The sequence below is a fragment of the Diorhabda sublineata genome, chromosome 9 (assembly GCF_026230105.1).
Source record: "Diorhabda sublineata isolate icDioSubl1.1 chromosome 9, icDioSubl1.1, whole genome shotgun sequence".
NCBI lineage: Eukaryota > Metazoa > Arthropoda > Insecta > Coleoptera > Chrysomelidae > Diorhabda > Diorhabda sublineata.
The window spans coordinates 1,634,977-1,658,353 of NC_079482.1; the positions used below are offsets into that span (position 1 = coordinate 1,634,977).

General features: G+C 28.2%; 2 protein-coding genes across 4 annotated transcripts in view; one reads left to right on the top strand and one right to left on the bottom strand.

Moving 5' to 3' along the window:
* The first annotated feature begins 176 nt into the window (after window positions 1-176).
* On the top strand, window positions 177-3,218 carry LOC130449095 (N(6)-adenine-specific methyltransferase METTL4). The gene is made up of 3 exons (XM_056786765.1): window positions 177-1,044; window positions 1,107-1,315; window positions 2,668-3,218. The coding sequence occupies exons 1-3, from the start codon at window positions 698-700 to the stop codon at window positions 3,159-3,161; spliced, it is 1,050 nt and encodes a 349-aa protein (XP_056642743.1). The 5' UTR covers window positions 177-697; the 3' UTR covers window positions 3,162-3,218.
* Window positions 3,132-23,377, bottom strand: part of LOC130449092 (uncharacterized protein PF3D7_1120600-like) — a 58,831-nt gene continuing 38,585 nt past the window's right edge. The window contains exons 1-7 of one of the 3 annotated variants that reach the window (XM_056786761.1): window positions 21,177-21,432; window positions 18,019-18,192; window positions 16,110-16,360; window positions 13,083-13,719; window positions 7,318-8,105; window positions 5,155-5,773; window positions 3,132-3,684 (exon numbers count right to left, since the gene is read on the bottom strand). In XM_056786761.1, the coding sequence (XP_056642739.1) occupies window positions 3,188-3,684; window positions 5,155-5,773; window positions 7,318-8,105; window positions 13,083-13,719; window positions 16,110-16,360; window positions 18,019-18,192; window positions 21,177-21,222 (3,012 nt within the window). In that variant the 5' untranslated portion in view covers window positions 21,223-21,432 and the 3' untranslated portion in view covers window positions 3,132-3,187. Of the gene's footprint in view, window positions 3,685-5,154; window positions 5,774-7,317; window positions 8,106-13,082; window positions 13,720-16,109; window positions 16,361-18,018; window positions 18,193-19,018; window positions 19,102-21,176; window positions 21,433-23,377 lie in introns of those variants that run through there. The other 2 variants (XM_056786762.1, XM_056786763.1) reach the window with 2 other exon arrangements.

Sequence of the window (23,377 nt, forward strand, 5' to 3'; positions counted from 1 at the left end):
AGAAACATTGGTACATATAATTGTTTTATTAAAATTAAACAATAATTACTAAGAATTTGTTTAATAAATATCCTAAGATTGTTTTTTGTAAAACACAATCAATAAAATCGAAAAAAATATCGATATATCGAGAATCTGACTGTATTATGACGTCACAAATTACCCGACATCACTTCACTTTACAGTAAAATGTAAACAAACAAAACAACATTAAATATTGTGGTTCATTTCTTGTATACCTCACTTTATAAGTTGAATAAAATGTGATCAGCTTCCAAAGTTCGAAAAAAATTATAAGCACAACACGAGAAACGAGCTCAAAAAATCAAATCACAGAATATGATTTTAAAGATTGTCAATGTCATATGTGACGCTACTACAGTAACGTTTTTAACCAATGTTGCCAGAATAAAACGAAATAGAATGTCTACTATTGAAATATTTAAAGTTGTTATTACTATTTATAATTAGTAAATTTAATCAGTTTCATGAATGCAAAACGTCTATTTTATGTTTGGTAAAATATTTTTCTCCTAGGCATCCGATTACTTACTTTTTAAGTATACGAAAGATTTTTGTCTCTCAGTTGAAAGAAGGTCGTAATAAAAAATCTGGCAACAATGTTTTTAATAATTGTTTACACTTTTTTTTTTGGTTAAGTGTAGTATTTTCGCCTGTTATCATTATTTTTATAAAGATGAGTATAATATACGAAAATGAAATTGGTTTTTATATTTCACACGAATTATATATAAACAAAGTATGTGAAAACGTGTGTACTTCATGTGGTAATACTTACATGCTAAACTCGAATTTATTCAACATTAACACGCCATATAAAAATAGTTCCAAATTGAAAAAACGAACAAAATTAAAGGAAGAAAGGAAAGAATTTGAGGATCTCGTAATAGAACAAGAAGATGTTAAACAGAAATATGTGAGTTTTCTACCGCATATAAAAGAATATTTAAAAGAGAGTTCCGGTGATAACAAAATGGCTCTCGAAACAGCTGATTATATCAACAAGACTTTCGACAACTTCAGGTAACAAATACTAAATAATTGATTATTTAATAGTAGTTACTGTTTTAATGTTGGAGTTATAGAGTTGTAGATGTTCGAGGGGAAAATAGTGGATCTGCTGTTATTAAAGAAATAAATAGTTCGAAATATTTGTTTCCAGTAAATACAGAATTCTATTGTAAAGATATTTGTGAAATAAATATTTATTTGAAAGATAGAAAGTTTGATGTAATTCTGTTGGATCCTCCGTGGTGGAATAAATACATTAGAAGAAAAAGAAAAAAATCAACAGGTGAAAGTTTTTGTTATTTCGTAAATGTTTAGAATTATGTTTTTTGTCGAAAAAATTCATATTTTTGATCATTTTTGTTTTTTTTCATCCTCTGCATTGATAGAAATATGAATTTTTTTCAATTTTATTCATTTTTTGACGCCCTTGGGTCAAAAATGAGATCCAAGTTTAAAATTCCAAATTTCAACACTTTTTTGGTGGATAGAACAAATGAAAATGATATTAACATTACAAAGAAATGGAATCTTTACCTAACCTAAATTTTTTTTCTAAACTTGTAAAAATGATTATATTCAATTGTTTTTTTTTATAAAATTGTTCGTTTTTGTATTTTTTTTTGGGAAAAATACGATAATGGCTAAAAAAGTCATGATTTTGGTTTTCAAATTTGGGGCTTAGTTATATTGAAAAAAAAAGATCTAATTACAATTTTGGGGGGATTCATAGTTTTGGGATTTTTTTCTTGAACCAAAAAAAGTGTTGATATTTTTTGATTTTCAAACTCATTTTTGTCCTAAAATACACCGAAAAAACAACAAAATGAAAAAAAAATATCAAAAATGTTGTTTTTCGATTTAATGACAATTTAAAGATAATGAAATAATGAGAAAAATTTTGACTATTCTATAAAAATTGTTCAAATCATGATAATCAATCGTTTTTTTTTTTCAAAATGTTCGTTTTTGTTCCTACTTTTCATAAAGAATTAAAAAATCATTCAAAAAGACTTTTTAAATGCAGATTTTGGGGATTTTGGATTATTTCTAGAATCAAAAAAGTGTTGAAATATTGAAATATTGATTTTCAAACTCAAATGACAAAGATTTTAACTTTTTTGTTGAAAATGTTTCAAAATGTTCGTTTCCATTTGTACTTTTCGAAAAGAAATTAAAAAAATCTTCGAATAAACTATTTGAATGCAGTTTTTAGGGATTTTTAATTTTTTCTTGGACCAAAAAAGTGTTGAAATTTCAATTTTTCAAACTATAGTTTCATTTTTGTTCTAAATACACAGAAAAAAAATATTGAAAATGTTAATTTTTCGATTTTCTATCAATTTAGAGAAAATGACAAAAATTTTGAGTTTTTTTGCAAAAATTGTTCAAATCATGATATTCAATCGTTTTTTTTTTCCAAATTGTTCGCTTGTATATTCAATATTCGAAAAAAATACAAAATTCTTCAAAAATCAATTCTAAGAACAGTTTTCGGTAACAAAACTGGAAGTTGTTTCCAAAAAATCTCATTCTAACTCCAAACACACCAAAATTAAAAAAAAAAACATTTTTTTGACCAAAAATAAAGTATACCCCACTTCCAAATAATAACCATAAATTTTTATACTTTTATAGATAGTTACAAAATGATTTATAACGATGATTTAAAACAACTACCAATAGAAAACTTATTATCCGATGACGGTTTACTAGTAGTGTGGTGCACAAATTCCAAACAAAATTCAAACGCGCTCTTAACCGATTTATTTCCACACTGGAACGTCGAATTCGTTTCCAAATGGTACTGGTTGAAAATAACAAAAACCGGCGAACCAATATGTAACTTTTCTCACCCCCCCGGTAAACAACCATACGAAAAAATCATATTCGCCAAAAGAAAACCAAATAAAACAAATTTTCCCGTAAACGGTAAGATATTGGTGAGTATACCGAGTGTTTTACATTCGCATAAACCGCCTTTAATGGAAATTTTGGAAAAATATTTATCGAAAGATTCCGAACGTTTGGAAATATTTGCCAGATATCTTCTTCCGGGTTGGACAAGTTATGGTAACGAAGTGCTGAAATTACAAAACCAGTGTCTTTTCAAATGTAATTGTATGGAATAAAACATTTATTTATATATAAAAAAAACTTAATAATAAATATCAAAAATTGAGTTCAAACTTTTTCTTTTCCTTTTTTTAACAAATTTGAATAAATCGTACTGTATATCATCTTCGTTATCTCCAAGATTTCTTTTGGGGGTTTTGGAGAACGTGGCTAAAGCTTTAACAACTGCTGATCTATTAGGGGTGCCTTTGAAACTCCCCTTGGTACCAAAAATATCATCATAGAGATTATTTATTGAGTATCTTTCAGATACATTTGGTATATTCAAACTTCCGCTTCTATATCTCACCCTTGGGTTTTTATTAATCGAATCGTGGAGATTTTTCGATCCGTTTTTATTATTCTGAGATTGTATCTCCAAATTTTTGAAATATTTTATTGCCTTATTGAATTGGTGGTGTACTGGATTAATTGGAACGTCGATATTGTCGTTTTTTGTTGATATACTGGGAGCAGTATGAATTTTCTTTACAAATCTCTGTTGTACATTTACAGGTTCTCCAGTTGATAATTGTAAAGCTAAAATCAATTTCCAAGCTACAGTAATTGAAATTTATACAAAAAAATGAGATATACCGTCACCAAAACTATATATAATCTAAAGAAAAATTCACAGTTTGTTGATTTGATCATATGCTTAAAGTAGATCAATAAATACTAGATGTGTAGGCGTATTTCTTTTTAACGATTAGTTTTAATCAAAATATGTTATCGAAAACAGGATTTTACTTGATACTTCTTTTAAAACGTTTGTATTTTTGGAATTTTTTTATATATATTCAAGTTACTGTACCTTGTAGATGCAAATTAAAAATAAAATTATATATAGGGTTGAAACAGCAGCAGTAGGTCAAAGCAACTTTGGGAAATGGCATTTTCATACTAGAACATGAATCAAATTCAACTAAAGTGACCTACACTCACTAATTTAGTTAAAAAACAAACAAATATCACAACTACAATTACATATGGACTTGAAACTTATGTGGAAGGAACTTTTATATAAAAAAACTTATAAGTACAAGAACTACAGTGGTTCTCGATGGAAAGTCTGTAATACTACTGGAAAAACTAGCTTCTGATATACCAAACCATCTTCGAATCCTTAATTTCCTTCCAGACTCCAAAATACTAGAAGAATGACCAGCTGACTTAAGAAATGGTTAAAAGTCTTTAATAGGATAGATAGGAACAAAAAATAGATTCACTATGTAAAGATCATGTTCATTTCCTCCAAGAACTCCATAACACAGGAAAATTGAAAAGGAATTTACCTGATGACTCAAGAAATGGTTAAGATAAATTGGAACAAAAAATGGATTCACTACGTAAAAACCACATTAATTTCCTTCCAAAAGTCTTTATCATGCTAGATAGAAGCAAAATATGTATTGTGGATATAAAAACAAAATTAAAACACAACAAAAACAATTATTTTATTATTTATATCATTTCTACGTCGTAAGATACTTTAAATTTTGTTTGAAAATAAAAAGTAAGGTTAGATGCTAATGACAATTTAATCATAGAAATATAATTGTTACTTTATAACCACAGAATTGTAAATTAAGTCTTTTTATAACATCTGTGGTTTATAATAACTAAACGTCAAAATAACACATTTGACTATTTCTAGATATAAAAAAATTTACTCTTAATTCAACACTACTGGATTTTATATATTTTTCAAGGTAAAATTGATATAAAAAATTTCGTAAAATAAAGAATTGCCTAAAGTCTATGGTTCAGTGTCAATTCTTGACATATCAAATTTACACAGATAATTATAAAATACCTGTATTGTTAATAGAAAAATATGAAACATAGAGGAAAAAATTATAAAATTTGATTCCACGTAGTTCCAAACCACAGAGATAAATATTTATGTTGTATGTTATAATTTAAAGTTTTTGTTGGTTAAAAATTCAAAGTACTATGCTAGAGTTGGGCGAAAACGTTTTAAAATAATCATATTAATTTAATACTCACCGCTGTTATATCTTTTGATTTTATCATGAATAGGAGTAAATTTTACATTGAACTTTTCATTTTTTCTCTCCGTACTGTTTTTTATTCCATCAACATTATTTATAACAGTAATTTTTACAATTTCCTCAGCTTGTTTTAGTAATAATTTTTTCCTTTCTTTGATAGATAAAGTAGTACAATTATCTAGAGAATCATCAACAGATTGGTACTTTTTCGTATTAGTACGAACTAAACTACCAGTTATAGATAAAATATTGTCTGCTGATTTGAAAATATTTTCGTTATTTTCTTTAATTGTCGGTTTTTTCCAAATTAATTTGCTCCTTTCAAGTTCACTTTTTGTCGACATTACAGATTTCTCACTCTTGGCGGAAATATTCTCCCAAAAGTCTTTTCTATCTTTTACCGAACCAATCGAAGAATTTTCCGAATCTAATGACAGATTCGGTAAACTTATCGTACTGTATAACGACCAACGATTCAATGGTTCTTTTATATCGGTTGAAATATTAAAATTCGGTTGGATGTTTTTCACACTTGATCCTAAACTATTTTCGTTCTCCGAAAATGAGGAATTGTTTGAAATCGGTCCGATTTCTAATGAAGATTGGGCGAAAATCTAAAATTGAATCGATTTTTTCAATTCATTAATCGATTGTTTAAGAAAATAATTAACGTTAATATACAAAAACGAGAACATTTTAAGTTATATAAATATTACTAAAAAAAAACTAAAATCGGTTAATATATGATTAATAGAGATGGGATTTCCACTTGACTTTCAACAGTTCAAAAATAAATATTTAGTATGACAACGTGAATCAAGAATCTCACGATTACGATCTTCAAATAAATACTTTCTTTAGTATATTTATTGAAGAAAATGTTTTTTTTTTTCAAAAACTATCAAAAATGAATTGGAGAAACGGTTATTATTAAACTGGTTGAAATACAATCGGTACGCCCATCTCTATACGATTCAATAGAATTTTACAGTTTCCTACTGTCATGGAAACAATTAACCTTTTGGGTTTGTAGTCGTTAGTGAAGATGGCGTAGCCAGCACCGTTTCAATTATATTGTTATAATAGAAACTAAAACTACAAACCAAAGGATCGACGACTTTTATAAATTGGAAAAATTTGAAGGAAAAAAATGGAGGAGGCATAAATAGCATGCTCAGAAATAAGATGTTTTTAGGTCAAGGTCATATGAAAGATAAAAGTACCAAAATTTTTTATTCTTTATAATTTTTTTAAGAAAAATTTCGTTTTTTTCAATATTTTGACCATTCCTGGTGTTCAAGGGTGCATTTATAAGGAAAAAATATTCTGAATGAGGTAGGACTAAAATTTTATGCTTCATAAGTTTTATTTCCAGCTTTTTTTAGTCGAAAAATAACCTAAAAATTATATTTTCGACTGGACTAATTTTTATAAATCCCACTATCGAGAATCACAATGTTGCCAAATATTTTCTTTTATCATATAAAAACCGATTTTTTTCCTATAAACATTTTCAAAACTTTCGAATAGTAAAAATTGCGATATCGCGAATTACAATGTTGCCAAATATTTTCTTTTGTCATATAAACACCGATTTTTTTCTATAAACATTTTCAAAACTTTCGAATAGTAAAAATTGCGATATCGCGAATTACAATGTTGCCAAATATTTTCTTTTGTCATATAAAAACCGATTTTTTTCCTATAAACATTTTCAAAACTTTCGAATAGTAAATATTTCATTATCGAGAATTACAATGTTGCCAAATATTTTGTTTCATCATATAAACACCGATTTTTTTTCTATAAACATTTTCAAAACTTTCGAATAGTAAAAATTGCGATATCGAGAATTACAATGTTGCCAAATATTTTCTTTTGTCATATAAAAACCGATTTTTTTCCTATAAACATTTTCAAAACTTTCGAATAGTAAAAATTGCAATATCGAGAGTTACAATGTGGCCAAATATTTTCTTTTATCATATAAAAACCGATTTTTTTCCTATAAACATTTTCAAAACTTTCGAATAGTAAAAATTGCGATATCGCGAATTACAATGTTGCCAAATATTTTCTTTTATCATATAAACACCGTTTTTTTTCTATAAACATTTTCAAAACTTTCGAATAGTAAAAATAAAAAAAAATTACTAACCTTTCTTTTTTCGGCCACATTTTTTTTCTTGTAATCTACTTCCGGTACAATATGATCGGGGCATATCGGAGAAGTATTTTTTTTCGAAATTCCAGATCCGGCTCTCGATTTTTCCAAATAAATTTGTACTCTATCTCTGATAGAATTATTATTGACGTCATCTTTATTTTGCAATTTATTAGTTTCGTTGACGATACTCTTAAAATATTTAACCTCCAATTTGTTTGAGAAATTTTCTAGCGAACCGTCCGGAATTTTCAATTCATTTTCAAATTTATTTTTTTTATTATTACGGTCTACTTGTTTGTACTCGCTAATTAATTGTTTGCCGTTACTTATTTGTTCAGAAACAGCGTTGTTTGATTTCGAATTATCGCCGCCGCCGTTCGAAATTTGTTTATTCGAGACGGTGTTTCCTTGCACTGGTATATCGCCCGTTTTACAGGGTGATTCCTCGTGTTTGGTCTCGAATAAGTTGATTTTTTCAACAATCGCACTTTTTGAGGGTTTTTTTTCCTTGTAATTAATATTTTCAGACGCATTTTTCGCGTCAACGTAGTTTTTAAGTATTTTTTCGGAACTTTTTTGATGATTCTTTTTCAGTATATCGATATTACTTTCGTTGGTACTAATTAATTTAATTGATTGTTCGGTTTTTTTATTGTTTTTATCAATAGTACAGTCCGATATAGTATTTTTTGCAATTTGATTTACGAATTTTTTAATTTTGATTCTGGAATCTGTTGAAGTTACTTTTTCTTCGTAAATAATTCCGTTTTGTTGATTACCTTCAAGAAATTGAAAAAATTTAAAACTAAAATTCATCAATAAATCCGGGGGAGAAAACATGACGAGGGGTTAATATGTACGACTTTATCTCAATCCCTTCGTATTTAGTATCGATAAAATTGAAAAATTTTTCGATTTCAATTATTTTTTTTTGAAATCTTCGTTTTTACGTAAAATTTACGAAAAAAATTACGGATATGAAAAAAAATTTGACATTAATTTAATTTAAGGATTTTGACGTTCAAAAAATCCGGAGGAAACGACAATACGAGGGTTGATCTATTTGTTTTACCTCATTTTTGAGATTTAAACAAATTTATTTCGTTCCTAAACGTTTTATTAGTGTAAAAGGTAACGCAAATTAAGAGAATAAATAGTTTAGGGTAACTCAAAATTTTATAATTGATTTCATCGCGTTCCCCTCGTATTATGGCTCGTCGAAATTGAAAAATTTTTCGATTTCAATTATTTTTTTTTGAAATCTTCGTTTTTACGTAAAATTTACGAAAAAAATTACGGATATGAAAAAAAATTTGACATTAATTTAATTTAAGGATTTTGACGTTCAAAAAATCCGGAGGAAACGACAATACGAGGGTTGATCTATTTGTTTTACCTCATTTTTGAGATTTAAACAAATTTATTTCGTTCCTAAACGTTTTATTAGTGTAAAAGGTAACGCAAATTAAGAGAATAAATAGTTTAGGGTAACTCAAAATTTTATAATTGATTTCATCGCGTTCCCCTCGTATTATGGCTCGTCGAAATTGAAAAATTTTTCGATTTCAATTATTTTTTTTTGAAATCTTCGTTTTTACGTAAAATTTACGAAAAAAATTACGGATATGAAAAAAAATTTGACATTAATTTAATTTAAGGATTTTGACGTTCAAAAAATCCGGAGGAAACGACAATACGAGGGTTGATCTATTTGTTTTACCCCATTTTTGAGATTTAAACAAATTTATTTCGTTCCTAAACGTTTTATTAGTGTAAAAGGTAACGCAAATTAAGAGAATAAATAGTTTAGGGTAACTCAAAATTTTATAATTGATTTCATCGCGTTCCCCTCGTATTATGGCTCGTCGAAATTGAAAAATTTTTCGATTTCAATTATTTTTTTTTGAAATCTTCGTTTTTACGTAAAATTTACGAAAAAAATTACGGATATGAAAAAAAATTTGACATTAATTTAATTTAAGGATTTTGACGTTCAAAAAATCCGGAGGAAACGACAATACGAGGGTTGATCTATTTGTTTTACCTCATTTTTGAGATTTAAACAAATTTATTTCGTTCCTAAACGTTTTATTAGTGTAAAAGGTAACGCAAATTAAGAGAATAAATAGTTTAGGGTAACTCAAAATTTTATAATTGATTTCATCGCGTTCCCCTCGTATTATGGCTCGTCGAAATTGAAAAATTTTTCGATTTCAATTATTTTTTTTTGAAATCTTCGTTTTTACGTAAAATTTACGAAAAAAATTACGGATATGAAAAAAAATTTGACATTAATTTAATTTAAGGATTTTGACGTTCAAAAAATCCGGAGGAAACGACAATACGAGGGTTGATCTATTTGTTTTACCTCATTTTTGAGATTTAAACAAATTTATTTCGTTCCTAAACGTTTTATTAGTGTAAAAGGTAACGCAAATTAAGAGAATAAATAGTTTAGGGTAACTCAAAATTTTATAATTGATTTCATCGCGTTCCCCTCGTATTTTGGCTCGTCGAAATTGAAAAATTTTTCGATTTCAATTATTTTTTTTTGAAATCTTCGTTTTTACGTAAAATTTACGAAAAAAATTACGAATATGGAAAAAATTTGACATTGATTTAATTTAAGGATTTTGACGTTCAAAAAATCCGGAGGAAACGACAATACGAGGGCTGATCTATTTGTTTTACCCCATTTTTGAGATTTAAACAAATTTATTTCGTTCCTAAACGTTTTATTAGTGTAAAAGGTAACGCAAATTAAGAGAATAAATAGTTTAGGGTAACTCAAAATTTTATAATTGATTTCATCGCGTTCCCCTCGTATTTTGGCTCGTCGAAATCGAAAAATTTTTCGATTTCAATTATTTTTTTTTGAAATCTTCGTTTTTACGTAAAATTTACGAAAAAAATTACGGATATGAAAAAAAATTTGACATTAATTTAATTTAAGGATTTTGACGTTCAAAAAATCCGGAGGAAACGACAATACGAGGGCTGATCTATTTGTTTTACCCCATTTTTGAGATTTAAACAAATTTATTTCGTTCCTAAACGTTTTATTAGTGTAAAAGATAACGCAAATTAAGAGAATAAATAGTTTAGGGTAACTCAAAATTTTATAATTGATTTCATCGCGTTCCCCTCGTATTTTGGCTCGTCGAAATCGAAAAATTTTTCGATTTCAATTATTTTTTTTTGAAATCTTCGTTTTTACGTAAAATTTACGAAAAAAATTACGGATATGAAAAAAAATTTGACATTAATTTAATTTAAGGATTTTGACGTTCAAAAAATCCGGAGGAAACGACAATACGAGGGTTGATCTATTTGTTTTACCTCATTTTTGAGATTTAAACAAATTTATTTCGTTCCTAAACGTTTTATTAGTGTAAAAGGTAACGCAAATTAAGAGAATAAATAGTTTAGGGTAACTCAAAATTTTATAATTGATTTCATCGCGTTCCCCTCGTATTATGGCTCGTCGAAATTGAAAAATTTTTCGATTTCAATTATTTTTTTTTGAAATCTTCGTTTTTACGTAAAATTTACGAAAAAAATTACGGATATGAAAAAAAATTTGACATTAATTTAATTTAAGGATTTTGACGTTCAAAAAATCCGGAGGAAACGACAATACGAGGGTTGATCTATTTGTTTTACCTCATTTTTGAGATTTAAACAAATTTATTTCGTTCCTAAACGTTTTATTAGTGTAAAAGGTAACGCAAATTAAGAGAATAAATAGTTTAGGGTAACTCAAAATTTTATAATTGATTTCATCGCGTTCCCCTCGTATTTTGGCTCGTCGAAATCGAAAAATTTTTCGATTTCAATTATTTTTTTTTAAATATTCGTTTTTACGTAAAATTTACGAAAAAAATTACGGATATGAAAAAAAATTTGACATTAATTTAATTTAAGGATTTTGACGTTCAAAAAATCCGGAGGAAACGACAATACGAGGGTTGATCTATTTGTTTTACCCCATTTTTGAGATTTAAACAAATTTATTTCGTTCCTAAACGTTTTATTAGTGTAAAAGGTAACGCAAATTAAGAGAATAAATAGTTTAGGGTAACTCAAAATTTTATAATTGATTTCATCGCGTTCCCCTCGTATTATGGCTCGTCGAAATTGAAAAATTTTTCGATTTCAATTATTTTTTTTTGAAATCTTCGTTTTTACGTAAAATTTACGAAAAAAATTACGGATATGAAAAAAAATTTGACATTAATTTAATTTAAGGATTTTGACGTTCAAAAAATCCGGAGGAAACGACAATACGAGGGTTGATCTATTTGTTTTACCTCATTTTTGAGATTTAAACAAATTTATTTCGTTCCTAAACGTTTTATTAGTGTAAAAGGTAACGCAAATTAAGAGAATAAATAGTTTAGGGTAACTCAAAATTTTATAATTGATTTCATCGCGTTCCCCTCGTATTATGGCTCGTCGAAATTGAAAAATTTTTCGATTTCAATTATTTTTTTTTGAAATCTTCGTTTTTACGTAAAATTTACGAAAAAAATTACGGATATGAAAAAAAATTTGACATTAATTTAATTTAAGGATTTTGACGTTCAAAAAATCCGGAGGAAACGACAATACGAGGGCTGATCTATTTGTTTTACCCCATTTTTGAGATTTAAACAAATTTATTTCGTTCCTAAACGTTTTATTAGTGTAAAAGGTAACGCAAATTAAGAGAATAAATAGTTTAGGGTAACTCAAAATTTTATAATTGATTTCATCGCGTTCCCCTCGTATTTTGGCTCGTCGAAATCGAAAAATTTTTCGATTTCAATTATTTTTTTTTGAAATCTTCGTTTTTACGTAAAATTTACGAAAAAAATTACGGATATGAAAAAAAATTTGACATTAATTTAATTTAAGGATTTTGACGTTCAAAAAATCCGGAGGAAACGACAATACGAGGGCTGATCTATTTGTTTTACCCCATTTTTGAGATTTAAACAAATTTATTTCGTTCCTAAACGTTTTATTAGTGTAAAAGATAACGCAAATTAAGAGAATAAATAGTTTAGGGTAACTCAAAATTTTATAATTGATTTCATCGCGTTCCCCTCGTATTTTGGCTCGTCGAAATCGAAAAATTTTTCGATTTCAATTATTTTTTTTTAAATATTCGTTTTTACGTAAAATTTACGAAAACAATTACGGATATGAAAAAAAATTTGACATTGATTCAATTGTTTATAAAAAATCCGGGGGAAAAGACAATACGAGGGCTGATCTATTTGCTTCAACTAATTTTTTAAAATTTAAACAAATTTATTTTGTTTCTAGACGTTTTACCAGTGTAAAAGGTAACGCAAATTTATAAAATCAATAGTTTAGGGTAACTCAAAATGTTATAATTGACTTTATCGCGATCCCCTCGTATTTTGGCTCGACGAAATTTTGGTTATATCTCTAAAGGGGAAAAAAGGTCTATGTGCTTAATGTCCACTAATCTGCTATGAATAAAAAATTAGAGATTTCCAGGAACTCGATTATTCTAGAATGTCCTGATAGTGTATATAAAACAATTTGTTGCCATATTGAATATATAGGGATAGTGAAAAGTGTTTTTAAATAAATTAGTGTGTCAAGTGTAAGTGAATAGTTAAGTGTTAGTTTTTTTCATAAATTCGCCATAAAAATCACTACAATCGACCACAGAAACGAAATAATATAAAACTAGTCTAACTAGAATGAATCACGGAAGAAATTCACATAAAAAAATGTCCTACCTGTAATTTTTCTAACGGTTTTCGTACGTTTCCTCCTCAGATCAATTCCATCTAAATTATTATCCTTAGCAAAAATGTGAACGTTGAAAGGACTACATTTCAACACTTCCCCACCACCGACCAAACTAATTTCGTACATTCCTTGATGTTTCGGAAAATAAGTCACTTTAATTCTATCATTTTCCAATATGGCTTCGACGTCGATTTCCTCCCCGCATATTTTCCTCGGACTCCTAGTGAAATTGATGATGTTCGATTGGAGCGATTGCAAATTTTCGATCAGATTCAACGAGGGTCGTCTTTCGTTTTTGATCGGTCTGCGTTTCCGCTTTTTGTTTATCAATTTCGGCGCCACGGCTTCGCCGAACGATCCGAACGGTCCTTTTATCTGTATTATGACGTTGCTTTCGTTATCGTCGTCGATGTTTTCGTCTAAATAGATATAAAATTCGGCTGTTTTGTATTGCTCGCCGGAAAATAGTCCCATGCCTCTGACGATATAGCGTTCGGAAATTTTGCTTTCCCTATCGGTACTCGTAGTGCGGTTAATGGATTTTTGAATATCCGTCAAGTATTTTAGAAATTTTCTGTCTAATGTCGACGTTAATTTCTTATTCAGTTCGTCGTTTGAGAAAATCTGCAAAATCGATGAGAATATCATCTAATTTTGTACCGCGGGCGGGAAACTAAGAACTGCAATCGGCCGTTTTTAGCGTCGAGAAACACGTGGAAATCATTTTCAAAATTTTGGGTCTACAACTTGACTGGAAACGGCGATTCTTTTGAAAAAAGATCGATTTTTGAATCGATTCTAATCGTAACCGGCTGAATCGATTCTTAAAACATCGAGATCTAAAAGATCGATTTGTAATTTAAGACGTTCACGGTAGAAACGGGGATTCTTTTGAAAAAAGATCGATTTTTAAATCGATTTCGAATTGTAACCGGCTGAATTGATTCTTAAAACATCGAGATCTAAAAGATCGATTTGTAATTTATGACGTTCACGGTAGAAACGGCGATTCTTTTGAAAAAAAATCGATTTTTGAATCGATTCTAATCGTAACCGGATGATCGATTCATGAAAAATCGATTTGTAATTCGAGACGTTCAAGATAAAAACAGCGATTTTTCCAAAAAAGATCGATTTTTGAATCGATTCGAATCGTAACCGGATTAATCGATTAATAAAGCATCGAGATCTAAAAGATCGATATGTAATTTAAGACGAACACGGTAGAAATGGCGATTCTTTTGAAAAAAAAATCGATTTTTGAATCGATTCTAATCGTAACCTAATGATCGAATAATGAAAAATCGATTTATAATTCAAGACGTTCAAGGTAAAAACGGCGATTCTTTTGAAAAAAGATCGATTTTTGAATCGATTCGAATCGTAACCGGATTAATCGATTAATAAAGCATCGAGATCTAAAAGATCGATTTGTAATTTAAGACGAACACGGTAGAAACGGCGATCCTTTTGAAAAAAAATCGATTTTTGAATCGATTCTAATCGTAACGTGATGAATAGATTCATAAAAAATCGAGATCCAAAAGATCGATTTGTAATTTAAGACGTTCATGGTAGAAACGGCTATTCTTTTGAAAAAAAATCGATTTTTAAATCGATTCGAATCGTAACCGGATGAATCGATTAATAAAACATCGAGAACTAAAAGATCGATTTGTAATTTAAGACGTTAAGATGGTAGAAACGGCGATTCTTTTGAAAAAAGATCGATTTTTGAATCGATTCTAATCGTAACCGGATTAATCGATTAATAAAAAATCGACAATCACGGTAGAAACGGTAGTAACGTGGTGAATCGATTCATAAAAAATCGATTTGTAATTCAAGATGTTCAAGGTAAAAACGGCGATTCTTTACAAAAAAGATCGATTTTTAAATCGATTCTAATTGTAACCTGATGATCGATTCATAAAAGATCGAGATCTAAAAGATAGATTTGTAATTTATTTGTAAACCAAGGCATCCCAGCTTAAAACGGCGATTCTTTACAAAAAAAATCGATTTTTGAATCGATTCGAATCGTAACCGGATGAATCGATTAATAAAAAATCGAGATCTAAAAGTTCGATTTGTAATTTAAGACGTTAAGACGGTAGAAACGGCGAATCTTTTGAAAAAAGATCGATTTTTAAATCGATTCTTATTGTAAACTGATGAATCGATTAATAAAAAATCGAGATCTAAAAGTTCGATTTGTAATTTAAGACGTTAAGACGGTAGAAACGGCGAATCTTTTGAAAAAAGATCGATTTTTAAATCGATTCTTATTGTAAACTGATGAATCGATTAATAAAAAATCGAGATCTGAAAGATGGATTTGTAATTTATTTGTAAACCAAGACGTCCCAGCTTAATTCGGCGATTATTTACAAAAAAAGATCGATTTTTTAACTTGATGAATCGATTCATAAAAAATCGGGGTCTTAAAGATCAATTTTTAATTTATTTGTAATCCAAAACGTCTAAGGTAAAAATAGCGATATTTTCAAAAAAAATCGATTTATAATTTATTTGTAAGCCAAGATACAAACGGCGATATTTTGCAAAAAGATCGATTTTTAAATCGATTCGAATCGTTACCTCATGAATCGATTCTAGAAAATCGTAGTCAAAAATATCGATTTGTAAATTATTTGTAAACCGTTCAAGGTAGAAACGGCGATTCTTTTCAAAAAAGATCGATTTTTCAATCAATTCGAATCGATTCTTGAAAAATCGATTTGTAATTTTTATTGCATTGGATTCTTTCAAACAAAATCAAGTTTTTAAAAATCGGCTAAGCAGAGCCGGACCTGGAGGAAATTTTTGATAACAAGGTTCCCACTCTCCCCCCTTTTATTTGAAGAAAACTTGTAAAATGAAAAAACCTAATAATTTCCACGTGTTTTTCCGGGCCATTTTTTTTATAATTTTCCATGAGATTTAACCAAAAACCGTTTTTAGTTTCCCGCTCAGTTTTACTATTTAAATTTGAAAAATAAAAAATTAATTACCGGGGCTACTCCGAAATATTTATAGGCCAAAGCTTGTGCGTGTGATGGTGGTTGTTTCCAATGTCGATGGGGATTAGGACAAGCCCCCGGTACCCCCGTATTTATTAAAGTACAAAGTAAAGACCCGTCGGTCCATAAATCTTTTATCCCCCCGGATAAAGTTTTAGTGGAATAAGAAGACCAAGTGGGCGGTAATCTATTACAAGCCCATTTCAATAGCGCTTCTTTTCTTATAAAATTGGGGCAGATCACTGAAATAGCAAAATTTTATAAGAAAATCTAGCAACGTTGTTCAAATAGAAAAAAAATTTTTCAAACATCCCCCGTATATTAGTTTCTAGCAGATTGCTATCTAATTATACACAATTTTCATATTGTTTAGGCAACACAGAACGAAAAACATTTTTTGAAAAATTGAAAAAAAAAACATTTTTCTACAATAAAAGTGAAATACTAATTTTTCGAAAAAAATTTTGGTGATTTCAAAACGTCTAAGTTGGTAGATAGACGTAACTATTAAGGCCGAAGCGCACTAGTGACGAATATGTGTCTGCGTATACACGCCACGCCACGCCACGCCATCCCTCATGGGACGATTCAAAATTTTCCGATGCAATGCATTTATTAGAATGGAAGCTACAGATTTTGAGACGAATCGATTTTTTTAGCTCACTATAGTGTATAAAACCGCGAAAATCGTTATTGAAAATCGACGATTACCCATCAAGGTCACGATCATTAATAGGAAATGTGCGTATCGTAAACATTGCAACTATATTGAGTTTTCTTGTTACGTCTATTAACTTTTATGATTTTTTTCGTAAACAAACCATTAGTTTTAATTAGTTTACCTCATAAATATATATATATACCCAGTATAAAAGTTTCATTTGATAGAAAGTAGCAAAATATTATAAAAAAAAACGATCTTGCACGACTTTACACGATACTTATACCATTAGAAGCTTTTCGTAATTCCAAAATAATCAAAAATCATTTATATCCCAAAAAAAATTTATTGGGGAACTGTTATTATGGAACTGGTGGAAATATAATAGGTAAACCCATCTCTAAACGAACCAGTTGAAGCGCTTTTAAGGTACGTTATAATAACGAATGGTCTGTACAGTGTTGCCGATTTATATTTTGAATAAACTATATTCAAATAGGATTTTATCGAGAAGAAATGATTTCTACGGAATATAGATTGAAATAAATTTGTTTTTATTATGTAAAATTAATAATGGTGACGTAAAATGGACGCACTATAACGCAATAATGAAGTTTGAAGTAAATATAATTTTTCAATTGTTCAATTTTGAAAAATTAATTGAATATTTTTCATTATTTACAACGAAATTTCTTTGATAATTTGAATTGATTTCATAAATTTCGAATAAATTGGAATTTTTGGTGACATTCATACTGTGGCAGATAAGTTGGCAACACTGTTTAGTCATCTACAAACTCTGACCAAACATTTCACGTTGGAAACTGTTATTTCTCAAAAACAAACCCTCATTTACTTTGGTAGACTATTTTTTCAAAAAATCGCGTCATTTATCGTCGCAAACTCTCTTAATGTTAAATTTTTCGATTGAGTACACGTCAAAAATTTTAAGTGGCGCCATCTGCCAACAACATTAAGACAATTTAAGATGACAAATAATTTATTTTTTGAAAAAAATAGTCTACCAAGACAAATGAGGGTTTGTTTTCGAAAAAAACAGTTCCTAACGTCAAATAAAGATTTTTTTTTTGAAAAAAATCAGCTTCAAATACAAAAAACAGTCTCCAAAGACAAATGAACACGAAACACTAATGGTTTGTTTTTTGAAAAAAAAATCAGTCCCTAAACACAAATAACGATTTTTTTCTATAAAAAGTCAGTTCCTAGAAGAGCCACTACCTGTTAAATATTTTTTATCGAGTTGTAATAATAGTTTTTCGAATATTTGTCTCCTTCCTAAAACAACTAAAATCAATCCGGCCACTGGTAAAAATAGATGAAAACCAACTGAAAATTTGCTACTTCTATACTGATGTTGGTTCGTTTCTTCCGCATTTTCTCCCGAAACATGTCCTGAAATTATTTATTACAAATATACACGTTAAATAACAGTTTATATTGTTGACACAACCCAACGTTCAATATCGAAATACACAAGATTTTAAACAGCCACGGTCACAAAATAATATAAATCAGCTGGTAGAAAAAGCGACGTTGCCATATTTAAATAACTAATTGTTAAATCAATCTTCAAAGTGAGTCTAGAAGTTCCGTTTTCTCTTAAATTAAACTATACCTAGATACATAAAAAATAAATATTATTTAATAAATATATAATTTTCCGGATCACAAAGCTTCCTTTTAGAAAAATTAACATTTTGTCAACATGGTAAGGAATATACAGCATTTGCGTTATTTATAGCCAATTTGGCAACATTGTCAGTATATGTTATGAAATTATGACCATTGCTGTTTAGTCTTGTATTTCAAAGGAAACTTCTATCTGCTTCACTTATACTTAACGCATGCGCACAAAGTATCAAATGTTTCTTTTTAGATCTACTGGAAATCGTAATTAGGTGACTTACTGCCTAGCTTTCCCTTTACAATACCAAATTACGTAATTTAATTTTTGTTATTTCCCTATTTAAAACAAGTCACAATTCCACAGAATTATTTATATCTAATGTGACATTAATTAAGAATAATAAATCGTCATGTAGGGTTCCAAGTTCGTTTCAATATAATAATTTTAAACGACAAAATTAACAACACTAATTATATAGCGACAAGTTTTTTATAACAGACATTTATTTAAAAAAAAAACACCATAGAAATATTAAGATACCTACCAGTAGTATACAGTTTGTCTTAAGACATTTAAAAAAAATTAGTTTACCTGTTTTGATTTTATTCATTTCAATCGTAAAGTTAAAAGAAATATACTTAATTGTAGGGTATCATCTTGCGATAGAAACTACTAAATATTTATAATATAATATTTATACATAGATAGATATCTAGAAATTTGATAACTGATAAAAACAATTCGTGGAATAGTGATAAAAAAAATTTAACAATCATTATTTTTTTAATAAATAAATTAACAAGGAAACAATGTTTCGTTTTCTGTTATTATCTATCAAAAAAGTGAAAAAAAAAGAATAAAATGAGTAGGAAAAAATGAAACAGGGAAAAAAATAAAGAGGTATAATAATAAACAGAAATAAAAGAAACGAAAAAAAGAAAGTGAAAGGAATAAAGAAACAACCAATGAAAATTGAAAAAATAGCAAAAAAGAAGGAACAGACAAAAATATGAAAAGAGAAGAAAGTGAATAAATTAAGAAAATGAAGAAAAAAATGGAAATTGAAGGTTTCGAAAAAGGAAAAGTGAAAACAAGTCATAAAAAGGCATGGAAAAATGAGAGAAGTAGAAGAAAAACGAAAAGTAGGAGATAATAACAAGAAAAGTGCAATAAAAAATTGAAAATACAGAATTGGAAGAAATAAATAATTAATAGAAGCAACAAAATAAAAAAACTAAGGGAATATATTGAACAAAAAGAAAAAGAAAAGAACGTTAAAAGAAGAAATTAAAAAGGTATCAATATAAAAACCAAAGATATACACATAAAGGTTTGTTTTTGAAAAAAATCAGTTTCAATCACAAAAAACAGTCTCTATATACACAAAGGGATTGTTTTTGGATGAAAAAAGTCTCCAAAGGCACATGAGGGTTTGTTTTTGAGAAAAACAACCTCCAAAGACACATGAGGGTTTATTTTTGGAAAAAACAATCTTCAAAGATACATGAGGGTTTGTTTTTAAAAAAAAAAAGTCACCAAAGACAAATGAGGATTTGTTTGTGAAAAAAAAGTCTTCAAAGACACATGAGGGTTTTTTTTAAGAAAAAACAGTTTCGAAAGACAAATGAGGATTTGTTTTTGAAAAAAATCAGTTTCAATCACAAAAAACAGTCTCTATATACACAAAGGGATTGTTTTTGGATGAAAAAAAGTCTCCAAAGGCACATGAGGGTTTGTTTTTGAGAAAAACAACCTCCAAAGACACGTGAGGGTTTATTTTTGGAAAAAACAATCTTCAAAGATACATAAGGGTTTGTTTTTGAAAAAAAAAGTCACCAAAGACACATGAAGATTTGTTTTTGAGAAAAACAATCTTCAAAGACACATGAGGGTTTGCTTTTAAGAAAAAACAGTTTCCAAAGACAAATGAGGATTTGTTTTTGAAAAAAATCAGTTTCAATCACAAAAAACAGTCTCTATATACACAAAGGGATTGTTTTTGGATGAAAAAAAGTCTCCAAAGGCACATGAGGGTTTGTTTTTGAGAAAAACAACCTCCAAAGACACGTGAGGGTTTATTTTTGGAAAAAACAATCTTCAAAGATACATAAGGGTTTGTTTTTGAAAAAAAAAGTCACCAAAGACACATGAAGATTTGTTTTTGAGAAAAACAGTCTTCAAAGACACATGAGGGTTTGCTTTTAAGAAAAAACAGTTTCGAAAGACAAATGAGGATTTGTTTTTGAAAAAAATCAGTTTCAATCACAAAAAACAATCTCTATATACACAAAGGGATTGTTTTTGGAAGAAAAAGAGTCTCCAAAGGCACATGAGGGTTTATTTTTGAGAAAAACAACCTCCAAAGACACATGAGGATTTATTTTTGGAAAAAACAACCTCCAAAGACACATGAGGGTTTATTTTTGGAAAAAACAATCTTCAAAGATACATGATGGTTTGTTTTTGGAAAAACCAATCTCCAAAGACAAATGTGGGCTTGTTTTTTAAAAAAATTTGCCCTTATCCATAAAGAAAAGTACAGTAAAAATATATAAAGATAGCAAAATGGTGAAAAAATTAAAAAGAGAGAAAAAAAATAGGAAAGTATTTGAGGAAAATCGCAAAATCGAAGATATATAAATTCAACTATCTATTCAAATAATTCCTTAACAATTTCAAAATTATTATAATTATCCTTATAAATCTATTTTGAATATTAATTTAAAATAAAAAAAAAAACTATGCTTACGGGAAATTAAAGTAGACATCCAAATTGCAGCAACAATCACCCACATCACTAAACACTGTATTAAATTTATTTTAATCAATAATTCTTTTCATACTGCTCATCCAATTTTATATAAAAAAAATGCAACTACTTGTTAGCTACCGAAAAATTTCTAGTAAACTATCAGAAAGCGTTCCGGTAGTTATTTATTAACTTGCTTTTAATGATCTTACTCACGTTAATTGTGATCCTAATGAAGATATTCGAACGTTATGGTACAATAATTATATATTATATACGCGATTTCAACATGAAGCTTCTCGCGCAACGCGCCGTACTTACCAACTCACATCAAATTTATCACAAATACCATTCAGTCTTTTATACATGAGGGATAAACATATAAAGCGAAGATATTTGGAAAATACATCGATATTTCCAATAATATAAACTCTTATCCGATTAACTATTGTGTAAGAATTAATTAACACCCTGTAAGACATTGTTTATAACTGTGCACTAAGTAAACTACTCCATTTATATTTTTAAATACGCATATCTTATGTTCTGTCAATCGGGCGAAAAGATTTCTATTTTATCGACGTAAAGCGCGTAAAATTCAAAATAGAATTACCTTACTACATAATATTTAAATGTAATATTTACTTTTCGCTATCGTTATAATATAATGTATACATTTTTCTATATAGTTATATCCTTATTTCCCTTTTTAAATCATCCCGATAACATTTTTCTCAAATATCTCGACCTAATCAAATGATTCAAGGTTAAATGAATTCCATACATATAAGTATTTCTTTTATACAACCCTGTCTTAGTTCTGTTTTGATAATAAATTATTCGGATATCTAATTTCACATCTTGACGTGTCTGTTTGTAGTTTCTCACTTTTTTTCACTAATTATTTAATCTACAACTACTGTGTAAAGAAAGAGTTAATAATAATGAACGTAACAGCTTTCATTCCGCTATATTATTAAATCAATTTCTTTGAAATAGTTGTGGTAATAAAAATAGTAAAGTAAAACATTTACGTTGGAAATTTTTTCGTAAAAACATTCATGTTGATGTTAATAAATGATTTAATTTGATATAAAAAAGTCACAATTTTAAACTTGAAATGGTGTGAAAAGTGAGGTTAAGAATCTGGAATTTAAATTTTCTCTTTGTGTACGAATTGGTCCAGAACCTGGGTTGTATTATTATTATGAAATAAAATATTTTTAGTTGAGGGCTACTTTAAAAAATTCTGTAGTTAAATTATAGTAAGATTTACATTAAGCTACAATGTTTTGTATAAAATACAAATTTTTAACGTTTGGAGTAGAAAGCGTTGAAAATGTATTCATCTTATTTGAAAGTATATTCTAATAAATCTGAATGATTTACTATCACTTTGAAACAAATTATTCCTAACAAAAACACTCTAATATTTTGTATAATCATTATTTATAGCTAAAATATATTTTCGCTAATTGACAATTTGCATAAACTTTAAATAAGTATCTCCAATTAAAGAATCGGGTAATTAGTAATCAAACTATACAAAGTGGACTGTGTAATGTATTAATTTGGCCAAATAAATTCACGATCTTATGTATATTTTGAACAATTTAGTGATTTTTGGGCAAATTATTATCACAGGAACGACTTTCGTACATTTCACATTATAGAGACATAGTTGGTGATATTTTGTATAAATTTCTCACGATTCTCATTGTTTTCTTTATTAAAAATACTTTATACATTTATATGTTTAATTTTTGTTATGCATTTATAGATGTTACATTACGTGAATTATGCAACACATTATACAGTACAAAACAAGTTTGACATTCAGATGCTTTTTATATGGCTGTTTTATACCATATACCTATATTGGAGTAAAAAGTGGTTAAATATCTAAAAGGACTAAAATCAAAGTGATCTTTCACATTTTTTTAGCTCTTTTTACCAATCCAAAAAAATAGAGAAATATTTTAGATCCTGTTATAAAAAAGAAGAAAAATAGCTTGTCATGAAATGTCAATTACAAACAGTGGTACCAGACAACACTAATTATCAGATTTTAACATAATTTTCAAGGTATCTGACAAAAAATAAGATATTTATAATTCTAACATAATTATATACTATAATTAATACTATTACTATAATACTACAAATAATATAATCTTAATAATTTAAAAAAAAATCTGATG